This window comes from Megascapheus bottae, chromosome 10 (genome assembly GCF_031878675.1).
Source record: "Megascapheus bottae isolate mThoBot1 chromosome 10, mThoBot2.hap1, whole genome shotgun sequence".
Lineage (NCBI taxonomy): Eukaryota > Metazoa > Chordata > Mammalia > Rodentia > Geomyidae > Megascapheus > Megascapheus bottae.
In genome coordinates this window covers 33,635,955-33,653,147 of record NC_143518.1, presented here as the reverse complement: position 1 = coordinate 33,653,147, position 17,193 = coordinate 33,635,955, and the positions used below count along the sequence as shown (strand labels likewise).

General features: G+C 43.3%; 1 protein-coding gene across 6 annotated transcripts in view; it reads left to right on the top strand.

The window, feature by feature from the left end:
- The first annotated feature begins 5,719 nt into the window (after nt 1-5,719).
- Nucleotides 5,720-17,193, top strand: part of Uap1 (UDP-N-acetylglucosamine pyrophosphorylase 1) — a 29,966-nt gene continuing 18,492 nt past the window's right edge. For 3 of the 6 annotated variants that reach the window (XM_090340594.1, XM_090340593.1, XM_090340589.1), the window contains exons 1-2: nt 5,720-5,817; nt 10,801-11,138. In XM_090340594.1, coding sequence (XP_090196720.1) covers nt 10,859-11,138 — 280 coding nt within the window. In that variant the 5' untranslated portion in view covers nt 5,720-5,817; nt 10,801-10,858. Of the gene's footprint in view, nt 5,818-6,000; nt 6,098-6,126; nt 6,251-6,296; nt 6,317-10,800; nt 11,139-17,193 lie in introns of those variants that run through there. The other 3 variants (XM_090340591.1, XM_090340590.1, XM_090340592.1) reach the window with 3 other exon arrangements.

Genomic DNA, 17,193 nt, shown 5'->3' with positions numbered 1-17,193 from the left:
CAGGGTTTTTGTAGAGGTCTACCAATAAATCAAGAGTTCCGTTAAAGACTTGTTAAGCATAGGATACCTTTTAAGACTTTAAATACCGGGGACCGGGAGTTTGGCCTAGTGGTAGAGTGCTTGCCTAGCATGCACAAAGACCCGGGTTCAATTCCTCGGTACCCCACATACATAGCAAAAAGCTGGAAATGGTGCTGAGGCTCAAGTGGTAGAGCTCTAGCCTTGAGAAAGCCCAAGGACAGTGCTCAAGCCCTGAGCCCAAGCCCAGGAATGGCAAAAAAAAAAAAAAAAAGACTTTAAATACCGAAGTCATGTCTCAAGGTAGAGAGTCCACTACAGATAGTTTATCCCAAGCACTTGAAGATAAAAACAGCATAAAAGCATAGCCGTGTTCTTCCTGTAATCACTGAATACCAATACTTTCTTATCTACTTTCACTGAAGTTCACTTGATTCCGTTACTTAGATGGTTGTTAGGTCCTGGGCAGTTCTGAAAGGCTGTCTATTTACCCACTTTTGCATATCACCCCAAGCATCCCACACTTTGTAGCCACCCACCCACAGATGTGTCTGAACTTTGTAGCTCAAAATCCCCTGAGGGATTGCACAAATTTCAGGAGGGTGTGGAATGCACTGAGTAAAGATTCTGACATTTTTATTGGATGATTTCTTCATTTCACAGTATTTTAAGAACACACCCTGGGCTACAGAACATTGAAGTGTGGAGGAGTGGTGAGCTAAGAAGTCAGTGAGATCTCCTGAGAGAAATACTCATGTCTCGGGAAATTGTCAACAGGCAAGTCAAAACACTCATTCCTCCACCACCCATTTTTTTAGTCTCTCGGAAACAGTGACTTCACGAATGCTTCCTTCCTCAGAACCAAGCCTTGAGATGACCCATACTCTTCTAATGCCTTGTATATTCTGCTGGGAAACAAGATGCACATTTTCAGTTTACAGGACTAGCTGAAAACAAATCATTCATAATCAAGAGAAGACTCTGGTGTGGCCTCACCAGTGGCAGCCCAGGTTCAATAACCAGAGTAGGTCCTCACTGGTGGCACTAAAAAAGAAGGCATAGGCAGACTGGGCACATATTTGACACAACTACAGGAAAAATAAATAAGCATGTATCTGTTCCATTAAAAACAAACACTGCTGGGCACAGTGGCTCATGCCCGTAATCCTAGCTACTCAGGAGGCTGAGATCTGAGGACCATGGTTCAAATCCAGCCCCAGCACTGAAGAATGTGAGACTCTTATTTCCAATTAATCACTAGAAAATGGAAAATGGAGTTGTGGCTCCAGGGTAGGGCAGTAGCCTTGAGCTGAAGAGCTCAGAGACAGTGCCCAAGCCCATCGTTCAAAAAAAAAAAAAAAAAAAAAGAAAGAAAAGAAAAAAGAAAACAAAATGAAAGAAAAATAACATATGTTTGTAACCTGAAAATAATTTTTTATCATCAAATTCACAGAAAATCCTCCAAAGCATACAAAATAATATAAAAATCACTGTGGTCCAATTAAACCTAAACAATAAAACATAGCTAGCTGGGCAAGGTGGCTCAAGCCTGTAATCCTAGCTACTCAGGAGGCTGAGATCTGAGGCAGTTCAAAGCCATCCCAGGCACTAAAGTCTGAGAGACTCTTAATTAACCACCATTAAACTGGAAGTGCTGTTCTGGCTCAAGGGGTAAAGTGGTAGTCATGAGCTAAAGAGCTCAGGAAAAACACCCAGGCCCAGAATTTAAAAAAAAAAAAAAATTGTATTCTGAGTTTTTGGCTTTTTTTTTTTTTTTTGGTCAAGCTGGGTGTGGTGGCTCACACCTGTAATCCTAGCTGCTCAGAAGGCTGAGGATCAAGGTTCACAGCCAACGCCACACAAAAGGATCTGAGACTCTTATCTTCAATTAATCTCTAGAAAAGGGAAGTGGGACTTAGCTTAAGGGTAGGGCGGTAGCCTTAAGCTGAGGAGCTCAGGGACAGTGCCCAGGCCACGTTCAAGCCCCAAGACTCACACTTGATCTCAGGGCCTGAGCACCGTCCTTGGGGTTTCTTAAGGCTAGAGCTCTACCACTTGAGCGACAGCATCACTTTCAGCCTTTTCTATGTATGTGGTACTGAGGAAAGTGAACCCCAGTCTTCATGCATGGTAGGCAAACACTCTACCACTAGGCCAAACTCTGGACCCTAAATTCTTTCTTATAACAATATCCCATTTAAACATCTTAGAGAGCATTTGGAAATGTGGATATAACCAAAGCATGATATATGTATGAATGGAAATACATGTATTAGTAATTTAGAAAATAAATTATATATATACATATATATATATATATATATATATATTTTTTTTTTTTGCCAGTCCTGGGCTTGAGCTCAGGGCCTCAGCCCTGTCTTTCAACTTTCTCAAGCCTAGAGCTCTACCACTTGAGCCTCAGCACCACTTCTGGCTTTTTGCTATGTATGTGGTACTGAGGAATTGAACCTGGGTCTTCCTGCATGCTAGGCAAGCACTCTACCACTAGGCCAAACTCCTGGCCCTAAATATATGTCTTCTTATATCCAAACACAATTATGTATCTTTAACAGAAGACTTTCATTTATATTCTTTATTTTTCTTTTCCTTTTGTTCACCTTATACTTATTATATAGCTACTGCAGGTTAGAACTTTTCTTATTAACTCAAATTCTGTAAGGTGTATTATTTTAGCTCAGTTTTGTGTGAACTGAAGTTTTAGGTGATTCCCCCTCCCGACCCCCCATCTCAGCAATATGTGTCTACCTATTCTACTCTTCCACCCATCCTTTATCCAGTACATGAAAGTCTTAACTATTTTTTTTTTTTTTGGTGTGTGTGTGGGGGGGTCATAGGGCTTGGACTCTGGGCCTCAACGCTGACCCTGAGCGCTTCAGCTCCAGGCTACCACCCTACCCTGGGCCCAGGTATTGTCCCTGGGCTCTTCAGCTCTAGGTTACCACTCTACTCTGGAGCCACAGCCTTACTTCTCATATTTTTTTTTAGTGATTAATTGGAGATAAGAGTCTCATTTTTAGTGCTGGGCTGGCTTTGAACTTCGATCCTTAGATCTCAGCCTCCTGAGTAGTTAGGATTACAGGTGCGAGCCACCGCATGGCTTAACTATTTTTTTTTTTTTTTTTTTTTGCCAGTCCTGGGCTTGGGCTCAGGGCCTGAGCACTGTCCCTGGATTTTCTCAAAGATAGGGCTCTACCACTTAAGCCACAGCACCACTTCTGGCTTTTTGCTACATATGTGGTACCAAGGAATTGAAACTGGGTCTTTGTGCATGCTAGGCAAGCACTCTACCACTAGGCCAAACTCCTGGCCTTAACTATTTTTTTAATCAAGTTGAGATCATATTACTAAAAGTATGTACAGTTTGTTAATTATTATCTCTTTTGGGGGGAGGGAGATAAAAAGAATATTCTGTGGGGTTTTTTTTGGGGGGGTCAGTCATAGGGCTTGAACTTTGGGCCTGTGTGCTGTCCCTGAGCTCTTCAGCTCAAAGCTAGCACTCTATCCCTTGAGCCACAGCACCACTTTTTGTTTTCTGGTGGTTAGAGGTAAGAGTCTTATGGGACTTTTGTGTCGGGGCTGGCTTTGAACCACAGCCCTCAGATCTGAGTAGCTAGGATTACAGGTGTGAGCTACTGGAACCTGGCTAGAAAATTCTGTTTTAATGCTTTAAACTTCATAGAATATTTTAGAGCAACCCTTAGATAGAATATCTTGCTCTCCTATTTTTTTTTAACCTATGTACACGTTCTTTAGTGTTTTTCCAGGCTTTAGAACAAGTGATGGAGCTGACAGTAAGGAAGGTTAAGTGTTAAAAGGAAGCCTCCCTGGATGCTGTCTCTCACCTCTCACCTCAAACTTTGTTAATCTATCTTTATGGGAAGTTCCTTTCCATTTTATTTCTAAGACCCGAAAACTTTTTTATGCATTTGCTGCAACACATGTATGCCTCCATTTTGTTCAACAAAAATCTCTCTCTCCTGGGTCTATCAGGTTCCTTGATTCCTTGGAGACAAAGAATCTCCATGTCCCATGGTGTGTCTCACTAGGTCCAGCCCAGAACAACCCAATCAATATAGTTTGAACCAACAGGTAGTTGTTTTTCCTTTAATGTTGAAAGCATGCCAGTTTGCTCTTACTAGTATAACCCAAGGGACATTCATAAAGGTCAAAGGATTCCAAGTAATTTCCACTGTGTGTAAGTCCTGTACATTTTAAACCTGTTTTCAAAACCTGAAGTTTCAGCATCAGGAAAAAAAAAACAAAAAACAAAAAAAAAACAAACAGTGCCATTAAGGTCTTAGAAAGGTACAGCTGCCACCCTAAACAGAGTGTTGGTGGCGTTTACAGATTAGGTGATGTGGCACTGTGAAACCAGAGGGCATGTGACACCCCACGAGCAAACTACCCTTTCGATGATCATCACATCCTTAATTTTTTTCTCTGCAGATCTGTGTGTGCTCTAAGAGGTTCTGTTGTGTTTGGGTAATCATACAAATATTTGAAAGCCCCCAAAGGTACATATCAAATCAGAAAATAACTTATACACTTACAAATTGCACCCATGGTTTATAAATTAGACACTAGACCTCTTATGAAAAAAATAGACAAGGTTAGAGAAACATTGAAGAAAAACAAGAAAACCAGACATGAAGAGAGAAGAAAGGCATCCAAATGCCTGGATTTCTCTCCACTAGGGACCACGTTAACTCTCGGCAGGGTTGGCACTTCTTAAAAGTGCAACACACTGAAGCCGGCGTTTAGGTGCGGGCTGCTGAATGCGGAGCCCGCGGGTTACACAGATCCCGCGCGTGCGTGCCGCGGGAGGGCGTGACAGGTCCGCTCCACTCCAGCCCTGGCGGTCACCAGTCCACCCACCATCTTGGGAGGCCGGCGAGGGGAAGCCCGCAGAGCCCCTGAGCTGACCCCGGCCCCACGGGGCCCTCGGACGGCTCTCACTGAACTTGAGCTCCTGTTGCCCAATCGATACCTTTGCTTTTCTTTCACGTACATTTTGTGCATTAGGAAACCGGCCTGGCTTCGCCAGCCCGGAGGAAGTTAGAGACCCAAGAGCCGGCCGGGGATCCGGTGGGGTCCTCTTTCCCGCCAGCGCAGGCTCGGGGGGCTTCTCTCTCCAAGCACCGCCGTGGGTGCTCGGGAATCCGCCACCCGAGGACCCCGCTGGCCCGCTCGGCTGTTCCGCTTCTGCCCAAGGGCCCGCCCTTCGTGCAGCGGCCGGCGAGGCGACGCCGAGCCTTGGACTCTGAGTCTGGAGATTTTTTTTTTTTTTTTTTTTAAGGTCCGGCCCCGGGTGCGTCCGAGGTTCCCGGAGCCGAAAGGCGGATGCTCGGAGAAGACCGGGCCTCGCTCCTGCCAGCAGACGCAGCTGGCTCCGCCTTCCGCCTTGCGTGAGGAGGCGGTGCCGCAGACTGACAGGGCCTCCGGATGTCTGATTGGGCAAGACAGTGAGTGACGCGCAGAGTCCCGCCCCCACGCCGCCCGCCCCCTCTGGCACCCTCCCCGTGGCCTACACTCCTGAGCTGACGTGTCGGGGCGTCCGGCTTCCGCTCCTCCCCGCAGCGACTCAACGCGGCCCGAGGGGCGGGGTGGCCGAGCCCGCGCAGCTCTCGTTCTCCAGCCCGGCGGGCGCCGCCCCCCCCGGTACCCCCCCCCACCTCATGAGCGTATATATTCCGAGCGGGCGCGGGACGCCGATGCGTGGCCGAGCTGTGGGAGCCGGAGTCGGAGCCGGGCCGAGCCGCCGTCGCTGGGAGAGAGGAGGTAGGGGCCCTCCGTAGGTGAGGGGTCGCGGGGACTGGGGCCCCTCCACGCGCGCGCGCACACACACACACGCACACGCGCACGCAGTCACGCACGCACGCACGCTCCCGCGCCGCGCGCGCAGAGGGGGACATGCGCGCCCTGGGAAGGTGCCGGGTCTCGCCGGAGCCTGCCCCGCGCTCCGCCCCGCGCCCCCGCGACCGCACCCGCCCGAGGGTGGTGAGGGGCCCGGCCGCCGGCTGGAGAGCCGGGCTGCTTTGAATGGAGGCGCTCCGGATGGGTGGGGGCCCACGTTTGAGTCCGTGGTGTCTGGCGGGGCGGTTGGGTGCGGGTCCTCACCTGGGTGGGGGATCGGAACCTTGAGGTCTCAGGCCAGGACCTGGGCCCATTCTGAGGGTGATCCAGTGGGCAGGGTGGTCGTTGGAACTGCCAGGTGGGTGCGAATTGACGTGTCCTGAGCTGGTGAGGGAAAGGACCTGGGGGCTGACCAGGCCAGGAGGTAGGGGAGGTGACAGCTGGACCAAAGCTCTGCCCCTTCTTAGGACCGGTGGTGGGAGAAGGGTCGTGGTTTTTTTTTTTTTTTGGGAGGGGGGTTTGCTTTTACTTGGCCTAGCAGAAGGATGGGGTTGGAGGGCTGAGAGCACGCATGTGCTAGAGCAGAGGGTTCCCTGAAAAAAAAATTAAAAAAAAAAATCAAGTTTGGTGCGATGTTGTGTTTGTGAGATCTGTGGTGCAGACTTGGGGACTTGAGGTGAGAGATTCACTGGGTGTGAACCCAAGGGTTTGCAAAGAAACTGAAGATGCTTGTCTAGTCCGTCACTGTTGGTTGAGTCACATAACTGGCACTGAAAATGTCTTAAACAAGGCTATGGTCAGTGCTATGGCCCAGCCGTAGTTCTCTTTTTTCCAGAGCTTTGCTTAAAATGCTTCTGCATGAAGGATATATATGTAGCCACTGAGATAGTGACCCAGGGAAGACCAGAATAGAAAGAAATGCTGGATTTCTTTTAATGTTGCTACTTAAATTCTAATAAAAAATATTTGATTATAATGGATTATCACCAGATTATTCCTTAGGTACCTACTTAGTTTGATTATAATTTCGAGAGTGAATTTCAGTTTTCAGATATTGATTGTCAGAATAAAAATACATGTCTTAGCTGGGCATGGTGGCTCACGCCTGTAATCCTAGCTACTTAGGAGGCTGAGGATCAAGGTTCAAAGCCAGTCCGGGCACAAAAGGACCTGAGACTCTTATCTCCAGTGAACCTCCAGAAAACAAAGTGGGGCTTGGCTCAAGGGTAGGGCTGTGAGCCAGAGAAAATGCCCAGGCCAGTGGTGGGGTGGTAGCCTTGAGCTGAAGAGCTTAGGGACAGAGCCCAAGTCCAGAGTTCAAGCCCTATGACCCACCAAAAGAAACAAAAAACAAAAACCCCCAAAACCATATTTTTAACCTTTTTTTCTTGTTGCTTACAATTATATATGCTATGCCACACACACACACACACACACACACACACACACACACACACACACACACACACACACACACACACACACACACACACACACACACACACACACACACACACACACACACACACACACACACACACACACACACACACACACACACACACACACACACACACACACACACACACACACCCTTACCAGCATTAGTGGAACTTAGGATATTGTATTGAAAGTATAGAGCTAGTTATTGTTGCTTCTAGTAAACATTGTAGCAGAATTATACTTGTCCAAAGCTCAAGTTATGGCTGTTACGACTATTCTATAACAGGAATCAGCATATGTGATTTTATAATGTTCTAGTCAAAAGCAAAGTTTATAAATTGACTTGTCTAGATCCATTTTTTCCTAAAGCCTCTGAAGGTATACGAGAATCCAATGACTTCAGAAAAAGTTTGCCTTATAGCTTAAAATATTATATGCTTTATATGTTTTTTAGTAGACAGAGCCCTCTTCACTGTTTACTCTTGAGGCTATATGAAAAGGTTGGTTGTCATAAGGAAAGGTTGGCTTGCACAAGGAAGTAAAATTATTTGCCCTGGTCAGATGATGGGGGAGGGACCAAGAACTAGGATCTCCTGTTCTTTGGTTGCCTATTTCTCTTTCCATTACAATATACTCCCTTAAACAAGGGCAAAAGCAGCATTATAAATGAGACCGTGGGAACTATTCCTTGGAAGATAATACAAATCTGCACCTTTCAATTATCCTTTTTTGTATGATTACAAAAATAAAAATGTATCAAGCTGGGTGTGGTGCCTCAAGCCTGTAATCCTAGCTACTCAGAAGGCTGAGATCTGAGGATCATGGTTCAAAGCCAGCCCAGGCACTAAAGAACCGGAGACTCTTACCTCCAATTAATCACTAAAAATAAATGGGAAGTGGGACCCTGGCTGGCTCTAGGGGTAGGGTGGTAGCCTTGAGCTGAAGAGCTCAGGGACAGTGCCCAGGTCCAGAGTTCAAGCCCCATAACCCCCCCCCCCCCAATGTATCATAATTCTTAAAACTTACGCAAATCAATTGAAATACTTTTTTTTTTTAATGCTAGTCCTGACTTTGGTTCTGTATCTATTTATACTTCCATGGGGATCTGTACCCAAAACTGTTTTAACATCTAATCAGCATTTCTATTTGGATGTCTAATTGACGTTGTAAATAGTATGAACCAAATTAAAGTGCTGATTCTATCTTCACTCATATCCTTCAGCCTGTTCTCATCCTAATGTTTCTACTCAGTAAGTGGCGTACTATGTGGAATCAGCCTTGTTTGATTCCTAGTCTTCATTCAGCATTCAATAGGTTCATTTGGCCACCACTAAGCCACCACCATCTCTCATCTGTCTTAGCTCAGGCAGGAGAGTCAAGATTCTTATCTCCAGTTAAGGGCTATAAAATCTGGAAGTAAAGCTGTGGTAAAAGTGGTGGAGCAAAAAGCTCCAGGGAAAGAGCCTAAATACTAGGAAGCTTCTAGCTGGGAAGGGTGGCTCACACTGCTCGTAATCCTAGCTACTCAGGAGACTGAGATCTGAGGATCATGGTTCAAAGCCAGTTCGTGGTTCGAAGCCAGTCCGGGCACTAAAGTCTGTGAGACTCTTACCTCTAATTAACTACTAGAAACTGGGAAGTGGTGCTGTAGCTCAAGAGATAGGGTGGTAGCTTGAGCTGAAGAGTTCAGGGACAACGTTCAGGCCCAGAGTCCAAGTCCCACAACCAAGTAAAAAAAAAAAAGGGAAGCTTCTAGGGTAACCTATTCAGGTCATGTAGTTAGTGAGGGTGGCACAGTGTTCATGGCAGTGTCTCACTCAACATGGCCAAATATAACATGGTGGTTCCATAGATTATGATGGGATTGAAAAGTTCCTATTGCCTAATGACATCACTGCCCTTGTAATGTCATAGTGAGGACACATTTTCCTCATAAGTTGGCAGATGCTGATTTATAGACTTCCTTCCTTGATAGTTGAGTAAAAGAACAACACAATCGCATACAGTCTGTATGACTTGTTAACAGTGATAAATGACTACGTTACTACTTTTCATATTTATTGTACTATACTTTTTACTGTTGTTTTTGAGTGTAATTCTGTGTATCACAAATTTTACTATAAAACAGTATATTATGTTATACATGCTATACTGGCAAAAACCTTATATGGTTTGTGTTTGCTATGTCTCTCAATTGCATCAAAAGGCAGTTGACGATTGGGCTCTAAGGAAGCATGAAAGTTACAGTGATCTGATTCTCAGGACATGGTCTCTATTGTGAAGCTCTAAATGACTGAAGTAGCAGTGATAAAATTTCAGCTTCCTATTCCTCAACCTGCAGGTTCTCTTTGCTCTGAGTAAGGGACCTGCGTCATTGGGAGGTTAAATGACTCAGACAAACTGTAAACTGTAGAATGTGCTCTGAACAATTACATATATATTGTGTGAGAGAAGAATGGGCTTTTTTGGGGGTGGGTTACCTCCTTGTCCTCTTACCTCTTATTTGAGTAGTTATAAATGCAGTACTGATGATTTACAGTGAGCCTCACATCCCTTTCAATGTTTCTTTTAACTTGTTTTTCCTACTTGTCCCTTTTCATTGCAATTTCTACCTTTTTTCATCTCTATTGAGCATGATGCTGTTCCCCATTTAGTAATCTACTGTTGGTGGGTTGTCTGCTACTTATTCTGTTAGATCTGCATTCCACTGCATAGCTTCCTAGCCTGTAGTCCTACCAAACACCGTGTTTGCATAGTAGACATTCACTTTCTCACTCTGCCCCTCTCACACATGGTCACACTCCTCATAGACACCCTGTACTACTTTTTTCCCCAATCTTATCTGCATAATCTGTTTCCTTTGAGACCAGCTGAGATGGTGATTTTTATCATTAGAGATAAAAGGAAGCTCATTGAAATATTTACCAGTAGCTTAGTGGTCGGAAGACTAGTAGAATGAAAAGTGTGAGTCCTAGACTCACACGTTGCTTGAGTCCTGTTCCACTCCACCAGTTGGCCAGGCTGCTTAGCTGCTCTGTGCTTCATCTCATCTGTGGTACACTAATGACTGCAATACCACAGGTGCCATGCACTTGTTAAAAATTAAATTACCCCATGAAGTAAAATGATTCATGCAGGGCTTGGGATATGATGTGAATTGTTATCTAACACATATGGTTTCTTCCAGTCATTGTCAGAAATACAGAAGTCTATTCTTACACATCAAGTTTTCAAATTGGATAGTCTATACATATCATAACAAAGGGGGTATATTCTAAAATGTAAACCAAGATGCTGCTAATGCCACTACACATCAAAATCTCCTGTGACCACTGCTGTAGTATATATGGTCTGTCACTTGCTAAAGTTAATTAGGTGCTACATAATTGTACTTAATTTAGTAGAGAGTAATCTCAGGTTTGGAGTTTGGACTTTGGTCTGCTATTAATTCATTTTCTCTTTTAGGTTTACAGCTGCAGAAGTCCGACACCTGTTCTCACAAAACTTAGCTCTCGAAAGCACTATGAATGCTAATGACCTCAAACTCAGGTTGTCCAAGGCTGGGCAGGAACACCTGCTGCAGTTCTGGAATGAGTTGGAAGAAGCTCAACAGGCAGAACTTTATGAGGAGCTCCAGGCGATGAACTTTGAGGAGCTGAACTTCTTTTTCCAAAAGGCCATTGAAGGATTTAACCAGTCATCTCACCAAGAAAAGGTGGATGCTCGGATGGAACCTGTCCCTCGGGAGGTGCTGGGCAGTGCCACCAGGGATCAAGATCAACTGCAGGCCTGGGAAAATGAAGGTACTGGGTGTCCTATTGGCCATAGAGGTTTTGGTGAGACACACTAAAACTGTTTTAGTAGCTAGATCATGTGATTATTTTGACTCTTATGCTGCCTTGAGCTATCTTCCTAAAATAGTAGCTGCAGTGTCTCCAATCTCTTTCTACCCTGAATTTCCATGTGTCTGCTAGATTCCTTTTCCTGAAATTGCCTAGCACAAATTAAATGCTTTGATTTAAGCTGGCTTAATCTTAAAACCTGACTTGCCCTTTCCTTTTGCTTGTGTATTTTCAATCTTGTTTCCTTCTATATTTTCTCTATTTCTGTTGCCTCACATATTTTAACTGAGCCAAATCGTTTACCTCCCCCTGAATATTAGATTACGCCTTTTCTGTCTTTTCTGAGGTTTATCCTCAGTTTGGTCTGGCCTTCACCTTTTCTCTATTAGGGTTGCCTTGTTAGGTCATATCTTAGAGATGTTTCATGCTGTGTCTCTGTTGCTTATAGAACTCAGCACTCCTTATGGTTCACCATACCTGCTGTTGCTTTCTGACCCCTTCTTCAGTGTCTCATGGTAGAATTAGTTGTCATTCTTGTATTTCCTTCTGCTTTATAAGTAGGATTTCTTTATGTTTTTCTTCCTCATTACATTGTAAACACTTGAAGAGAGATGTCCATGTCTTGCTTGGTTCTATGTGAGATAGCATATAGAAGAAAACCTGCAGTTATAAGCTGGTTAGTAATGCTTGTTGAATTACCTCAAAGATTTCTATTCTAACACATAATTGAATCTGTTCTTATATATAGCCCTAATCTGAACTCTTGAATGTGCAAAATAGCTTATCTATAGCTTTTTGGTACAGTTGAGAGCTGTATTCTAAGTAGAAGTCTTGCAAATATTATTATCAAGGCCCTTTAGTGTGTGTACATGTACCTTGTCAAACACAGATCTCATTTTCCCAAGTTTAAATGAACAGATTATATTGATAATTTTTTTAAAAAAGACATTTATGCCAAAATTAGTATAAAAATAACAGCAGTTGCTTATTACTTCATCAAGTTCGTTTTTATGTACTCACATCAGTACTTAGATGTGTGCCTGTTTATGTTTATACACATGCAGTAATATTCCTATATTTATATTTACCATATCATTGTGCTCCCTACCCCCTTTTTTTTATTATTGATTGTGGGACTTGAATTCTGGGCTTGGGTGCTGTCTCTGAGCTCTTTAGCTCAAGGCTACCGCCCTACCCTTGAGCCATAGCACCACTTCCAGTTTTCTGGTGGGTAATTGGAGATACGAGAGGACTTTAGTGCCCAGGCTGGCTTTGAATTGTGATCCTCAGATCTCAGCCTCCTGAGTAGCTAGGATTACAGGTGTGAGCCCCTGCGCCCGCCTTCACTGCTACTTTTATTTTCTACTTTTATTTATTTGATCTACCATCTCTCACTACAGCTATAAAAAGATAATTGACATTAATACCTTTTGTATTCCTCTCTATCTTTTTCTGGGATCACAATTGACTGCTTTCTAGATTATGTGCCAGAGAGTACTAGAGTTTCACTTCTGGGTGGGCTAGCTCATAAAGGAAATGGGGAAGCAGAGCTAGTAGACCTCTATCTCCTTCATCTCTCCACTGTTAGAGAAGTTCTGCTTTTCCCTGCTTTGTGAATTTGATCTTTACATGAAGCTGGCTTGTGTGTGTGTGTGTGTGTGTGTGTGTGTGTGTGTGTTTGATTTCAGGGCCTGGGTACTGTCCCTGAGCTTTTTTCCTCAAGGGTAACACTTCTGGCTTTTTGCTGGTTAATTGGAGATAAGAATCTCATGAACTTCCTGCCTAGGCTGGCTTTGAAATGTGACCCTCAGATCTCAGCCTCCTGTGTAACTAGGGTTTTAGGCGTTAGCCACCAGCACTTGGATATATAGTCTTTAAATTTTTTCTTTAAAAATTTATTCTTTTTTTGTGCCCATCTTGGGCTTGAATTCAGAGCTTGGGTGCTGTCTTTGAGCTTTTTTCCTAAAGGCTGGAGCTCTACCATTTGAGCAACAGCTCTACTTCCTTTTTTTTTTTTAAATGACAATGCCATTATATTAGCTAGTGAAATTTTCAGTAATCCTCTAGTTTCTAAAATGAGTTTAGATACTTATGGTAGAGTCCTTGCCTAGCATGCGTGAAGCCCTGGGTTCGATTCCTTGGTACTACATATACAGAAAATAGCCGGAAGTGGTGCTGTGTAAGTGGTAGATCCCCCTCTTTCCCCCTCTCCCTCTCTCCCCCACACCCCCTCTCCCCTTCTCTTCCCCTCTCTCTCCCTCTCTCTCTGTCTCCCTGTCTCCCTCCCTCCCTCCCTCCCTCCTCCTCCTCCTCCTCCTCCTCCTCCCCCTCCTCCTCCTCCTGCTCCTCCTCCTCCTCCTCCTCCTCCTCTTCCTCTTCTTCTTCTTCTTCTTGATTAAAAAATTAAGAAAACTATTTCCTCTGACTAGCTTTCTTGGATAGTGTCCTTTAGTTTTACTAGTTGAACAGCTACAGGATGTCAGTCTGCTTGTCCTTGGAGTAGCGACAACTCAAATGAAAGTTCTAGTGTACTTTGCTTCATATATACCTTGGCTGCTTTCCTTGTTGGAGGTGCATGCCCAAGTTAAAGTTTATAGGAAGAACTAGTTCAAGCAGGTGTTATCCTTCCTGTCCACGTTTGACTGTAAACTCTTTTCTGTTTCTTGTAAATGCTAATAGGAAAGGTGCTCACAATCTCTTGGTCTCATAATGCATGATTCCCCAAAGAGAGACTGTATTCCAGCCCTGGTTCACTTTGCCTTTAATGAAAAAAAAATGTTTATTTTTAGGCTCTGTTTTATTTTGTAGTCTGTTTGGTATTAGAAAAGTACTAACTTCTGTGTTCTATAATGGAATGTGGACAAGGATACAGTGACATACCTCTTAGGTTTCTGATTATTTCTGCACAAGTTTAGGACAGAAGTTTTTTTTCTTTTTTCTTTTTTGCCAGTCTTGGGGCTTGAACTCAGGGCCTGGGCACTGTCCTTAGATACTTTCTTGCTCAAGGCTAGTGCTTTGCCACTTGAACCACAGGGCCACTTCGGGCTTTTTCTGTGTATGTAGTTCTGAGGAATCAAAGTTAGTGCATGTTGGGTGGAGCTCACTGCCAGGAGGCCATACTCCTAGCCCCAGACAGAAGTTTTTAATTTCCGATTTCACATGTCTGAAACTGTTTGGAGTTAACTGTTGCAGTTTGTTAACATTTTCTGAGTCAATGCTGTCCCCTGGGCATGTTTGAAACACTGTCACATGTAGTTTGAAATTTTGTATCACCACTATAGGTTCCCCAAAGCTAGCCTAATTGTAGTTTTCCACTTAGTTTTGAGCAGTGTTTAATCTGTCATACTAAGTTTAGAGTTCTTCACTTGTTGTTGTAGATGACTACTTCAGCCAGGGTATTCACACTTGATATGTAAACAGCACAGCTGCAGCTGTGTTTGAATAGCCTCTTTCCAGTACTCCAGGGACTACTTTAATTTCCTCTTGTTTCTCTGCTTGTAAGTGAGATGCTTAAGTAGGAAGAAGTTAAGCCAGAAATCCCACTTTACTCCAAAATGCACATGGGTTGTGTTAGAATTCCGTATAATAGTTGTTACTGGGGACAGGGAAGTGAAAGGATGTTGTTGTGGAAACCTGAAAGGCATGTCAATACCACAGTTAAGAAGTGACTGGATTGGTTATGTGACCCACACATATATAAAAGAATGGGAAAAAGCATGGTAATCCAGCTTTGGGGAAAAGCAAACACATGCTATCTACACGGATGAAGGACGAGGCACTAGAAGCTTCTGATTTGCAAAATTTTACAGCTGAAAAAATTAGAAAGTTGGAATGGAGCAATAGTTTGGGGAAGTGATCCAAGGGAAAGAAGTTTCTTCAGAGATGTTTTGTGAAAGTGATAGAAAGTAATCAATTGGTGTGACTGGAATCCAGGTGAGCAAGAACTAAAGCTGCCTGGAGGTGGGTGGCTTTTACCTCTGAACTGAGAGTAAAAGGAAAAGATTAGGAAGTATGGCAAGAGTCAGAATAACTGTAAAACAATCTGACCCATAAGGAGATTGTAAGAACAAAAAGATCAAAGGCACATGTCCAAAATAGCCATGTGGAACTTGAAGAAAAGATGTTCAGAAATCTAATTCAGGGTTCTGATATCCCCCAAGTGTCTACACAGGCAGCAGCTTTCTAGTTGCAGTTCTGCAATGATACAAAATTGGTTCACAACAAAATGTGACCTGAGTGAGGCTAATTATGAACCACACTTATCCCCCTGAGGTGATTTTAGGCTTGACCTGTAATTATGGACAGTGGCCAGCTTTATTTACATAATTCTTAAAAAATCTTCATAATACTATGAAGCTCTAGAACACTGAACTTTGCTCTAAAAAACAATGTTGCTGGGGCCGGGAGTTTGGCCTAGTGGTAGAGTGCTTTCCTAGCATGCACGATGACCCAGGTTTGATTCCGACCCAGGTTTGATTCCGACCCAGGTTTGATTCCGACCCAGGTTTGATTCCGACCCAGGTTCGATTCCTAGGTACCACATACATAGAAAAAAGCCTGAAATGGTGCTGAGGCTCAAGTGATAGAGCTCTAGCCTTGAGAAAGTCCAAGGACAGTGCTCAGGCCCTGAGCTCAAGCCCAGGACTGGCAAAAAAAAAACAACAAAAAAAAAACAAAACCAAAAAACAATGTTGCTTTAATCTCATCATCTTATTTTTAAGTTTTCTTTGCTTGTAGAGATACAAGTTTTCCTTGCTTGTGGCCTTTTTCTCACAGGCTTCTCTACCTTCTGATGCTGAGACTGTCTGTCTTTGAGTGATCAAATGGGCTTCACATAGGAAATGGAGCAAGATTTTGGCATATTTTGAATAATCTAAATGGAGAACCTCGGTCTTTTAATAACTTTTGGAATATTTATCTCCAAATACAAATACCTCTCTGTCTGTTGATCTCTGTCTCTCTCTCCATATGTATATATATTTGCATTCAGATCTTAAATCCATCTTTATTTTTGTTCAGAGAATAACGGTCATTTTATTTTTAAAATCAACATACATTAAATATGCAAGGGGAGGAAGTTTCACTGAGCCATTTCTATACATGTGTATAATGTACAGAGTAACATTTTTATTCAAGCATTGTGTTTGATGACTACTTGCTGCTAAGTATTCAGTTGGTGAAAACTGACAGGTTAGACAGAAGTAAATCAATAATAAAAAGACTCTATGTTTTACTTTCTTCTGAGCTTCTGTAGAGTGGCCTGTTGATTAAGAATGCAACACCCTTGATCTGGGCATGGTGGCTCACACCTGTAATCCTAACTACTCAGGAGGCTGAGATCTGAGGATCAAGGTTGAAAGCCAGCTGGGACACAAAAGGACCTGAGACTCTTATCTTCAATTAACCTCTACAAAACAGGAAGTTGGGCTTGGCTCAAGGGTAGGGTAGTAGCTTTGAGCTGAAGAGTTCAGGGACAGCTCCCAGGCTGAGTTCAAGCCCCATGACCACCCTCCAAAAAAAAAAAAAGAAAAGTGCATCTCCCTTGTTCAGCTACTTAAAGATAATAATAGAAAGAAAAAGATTGAAATTTTACACATTTTCTAAGATTATCATTAAATAAAACAAAATACAAATGTATATACAAATGTAATTACTTACCTAGTCAAGAGTTAGAACATTTCTGACACCCTACACAATCTCATAGCCTGATGGGTGACTCTCAAAACTTACTCATTTCAGGCCAGGTATCCTAATTTCTGAGCCAGTTTCTTAGCTATTATGCTATATTTACTTCTATCCTGGTGAATGTTTATCTTTTTTATGTTTATGGTATGTAGTTTACCTAGTATATTTGTATGATTATTGATTATAGGTTGGGGGTAATTTTAGTAACATCGTCATTTACCCTGAAACCCTGGCATCTTCTTTTATCCTTTGTTCTTAGCATAATTAGAAAGTAGCCAAGTTCTTGCAAAACCTTTGTAAGTCTTTGGTCCCTGATACCTGATGCTTTCAT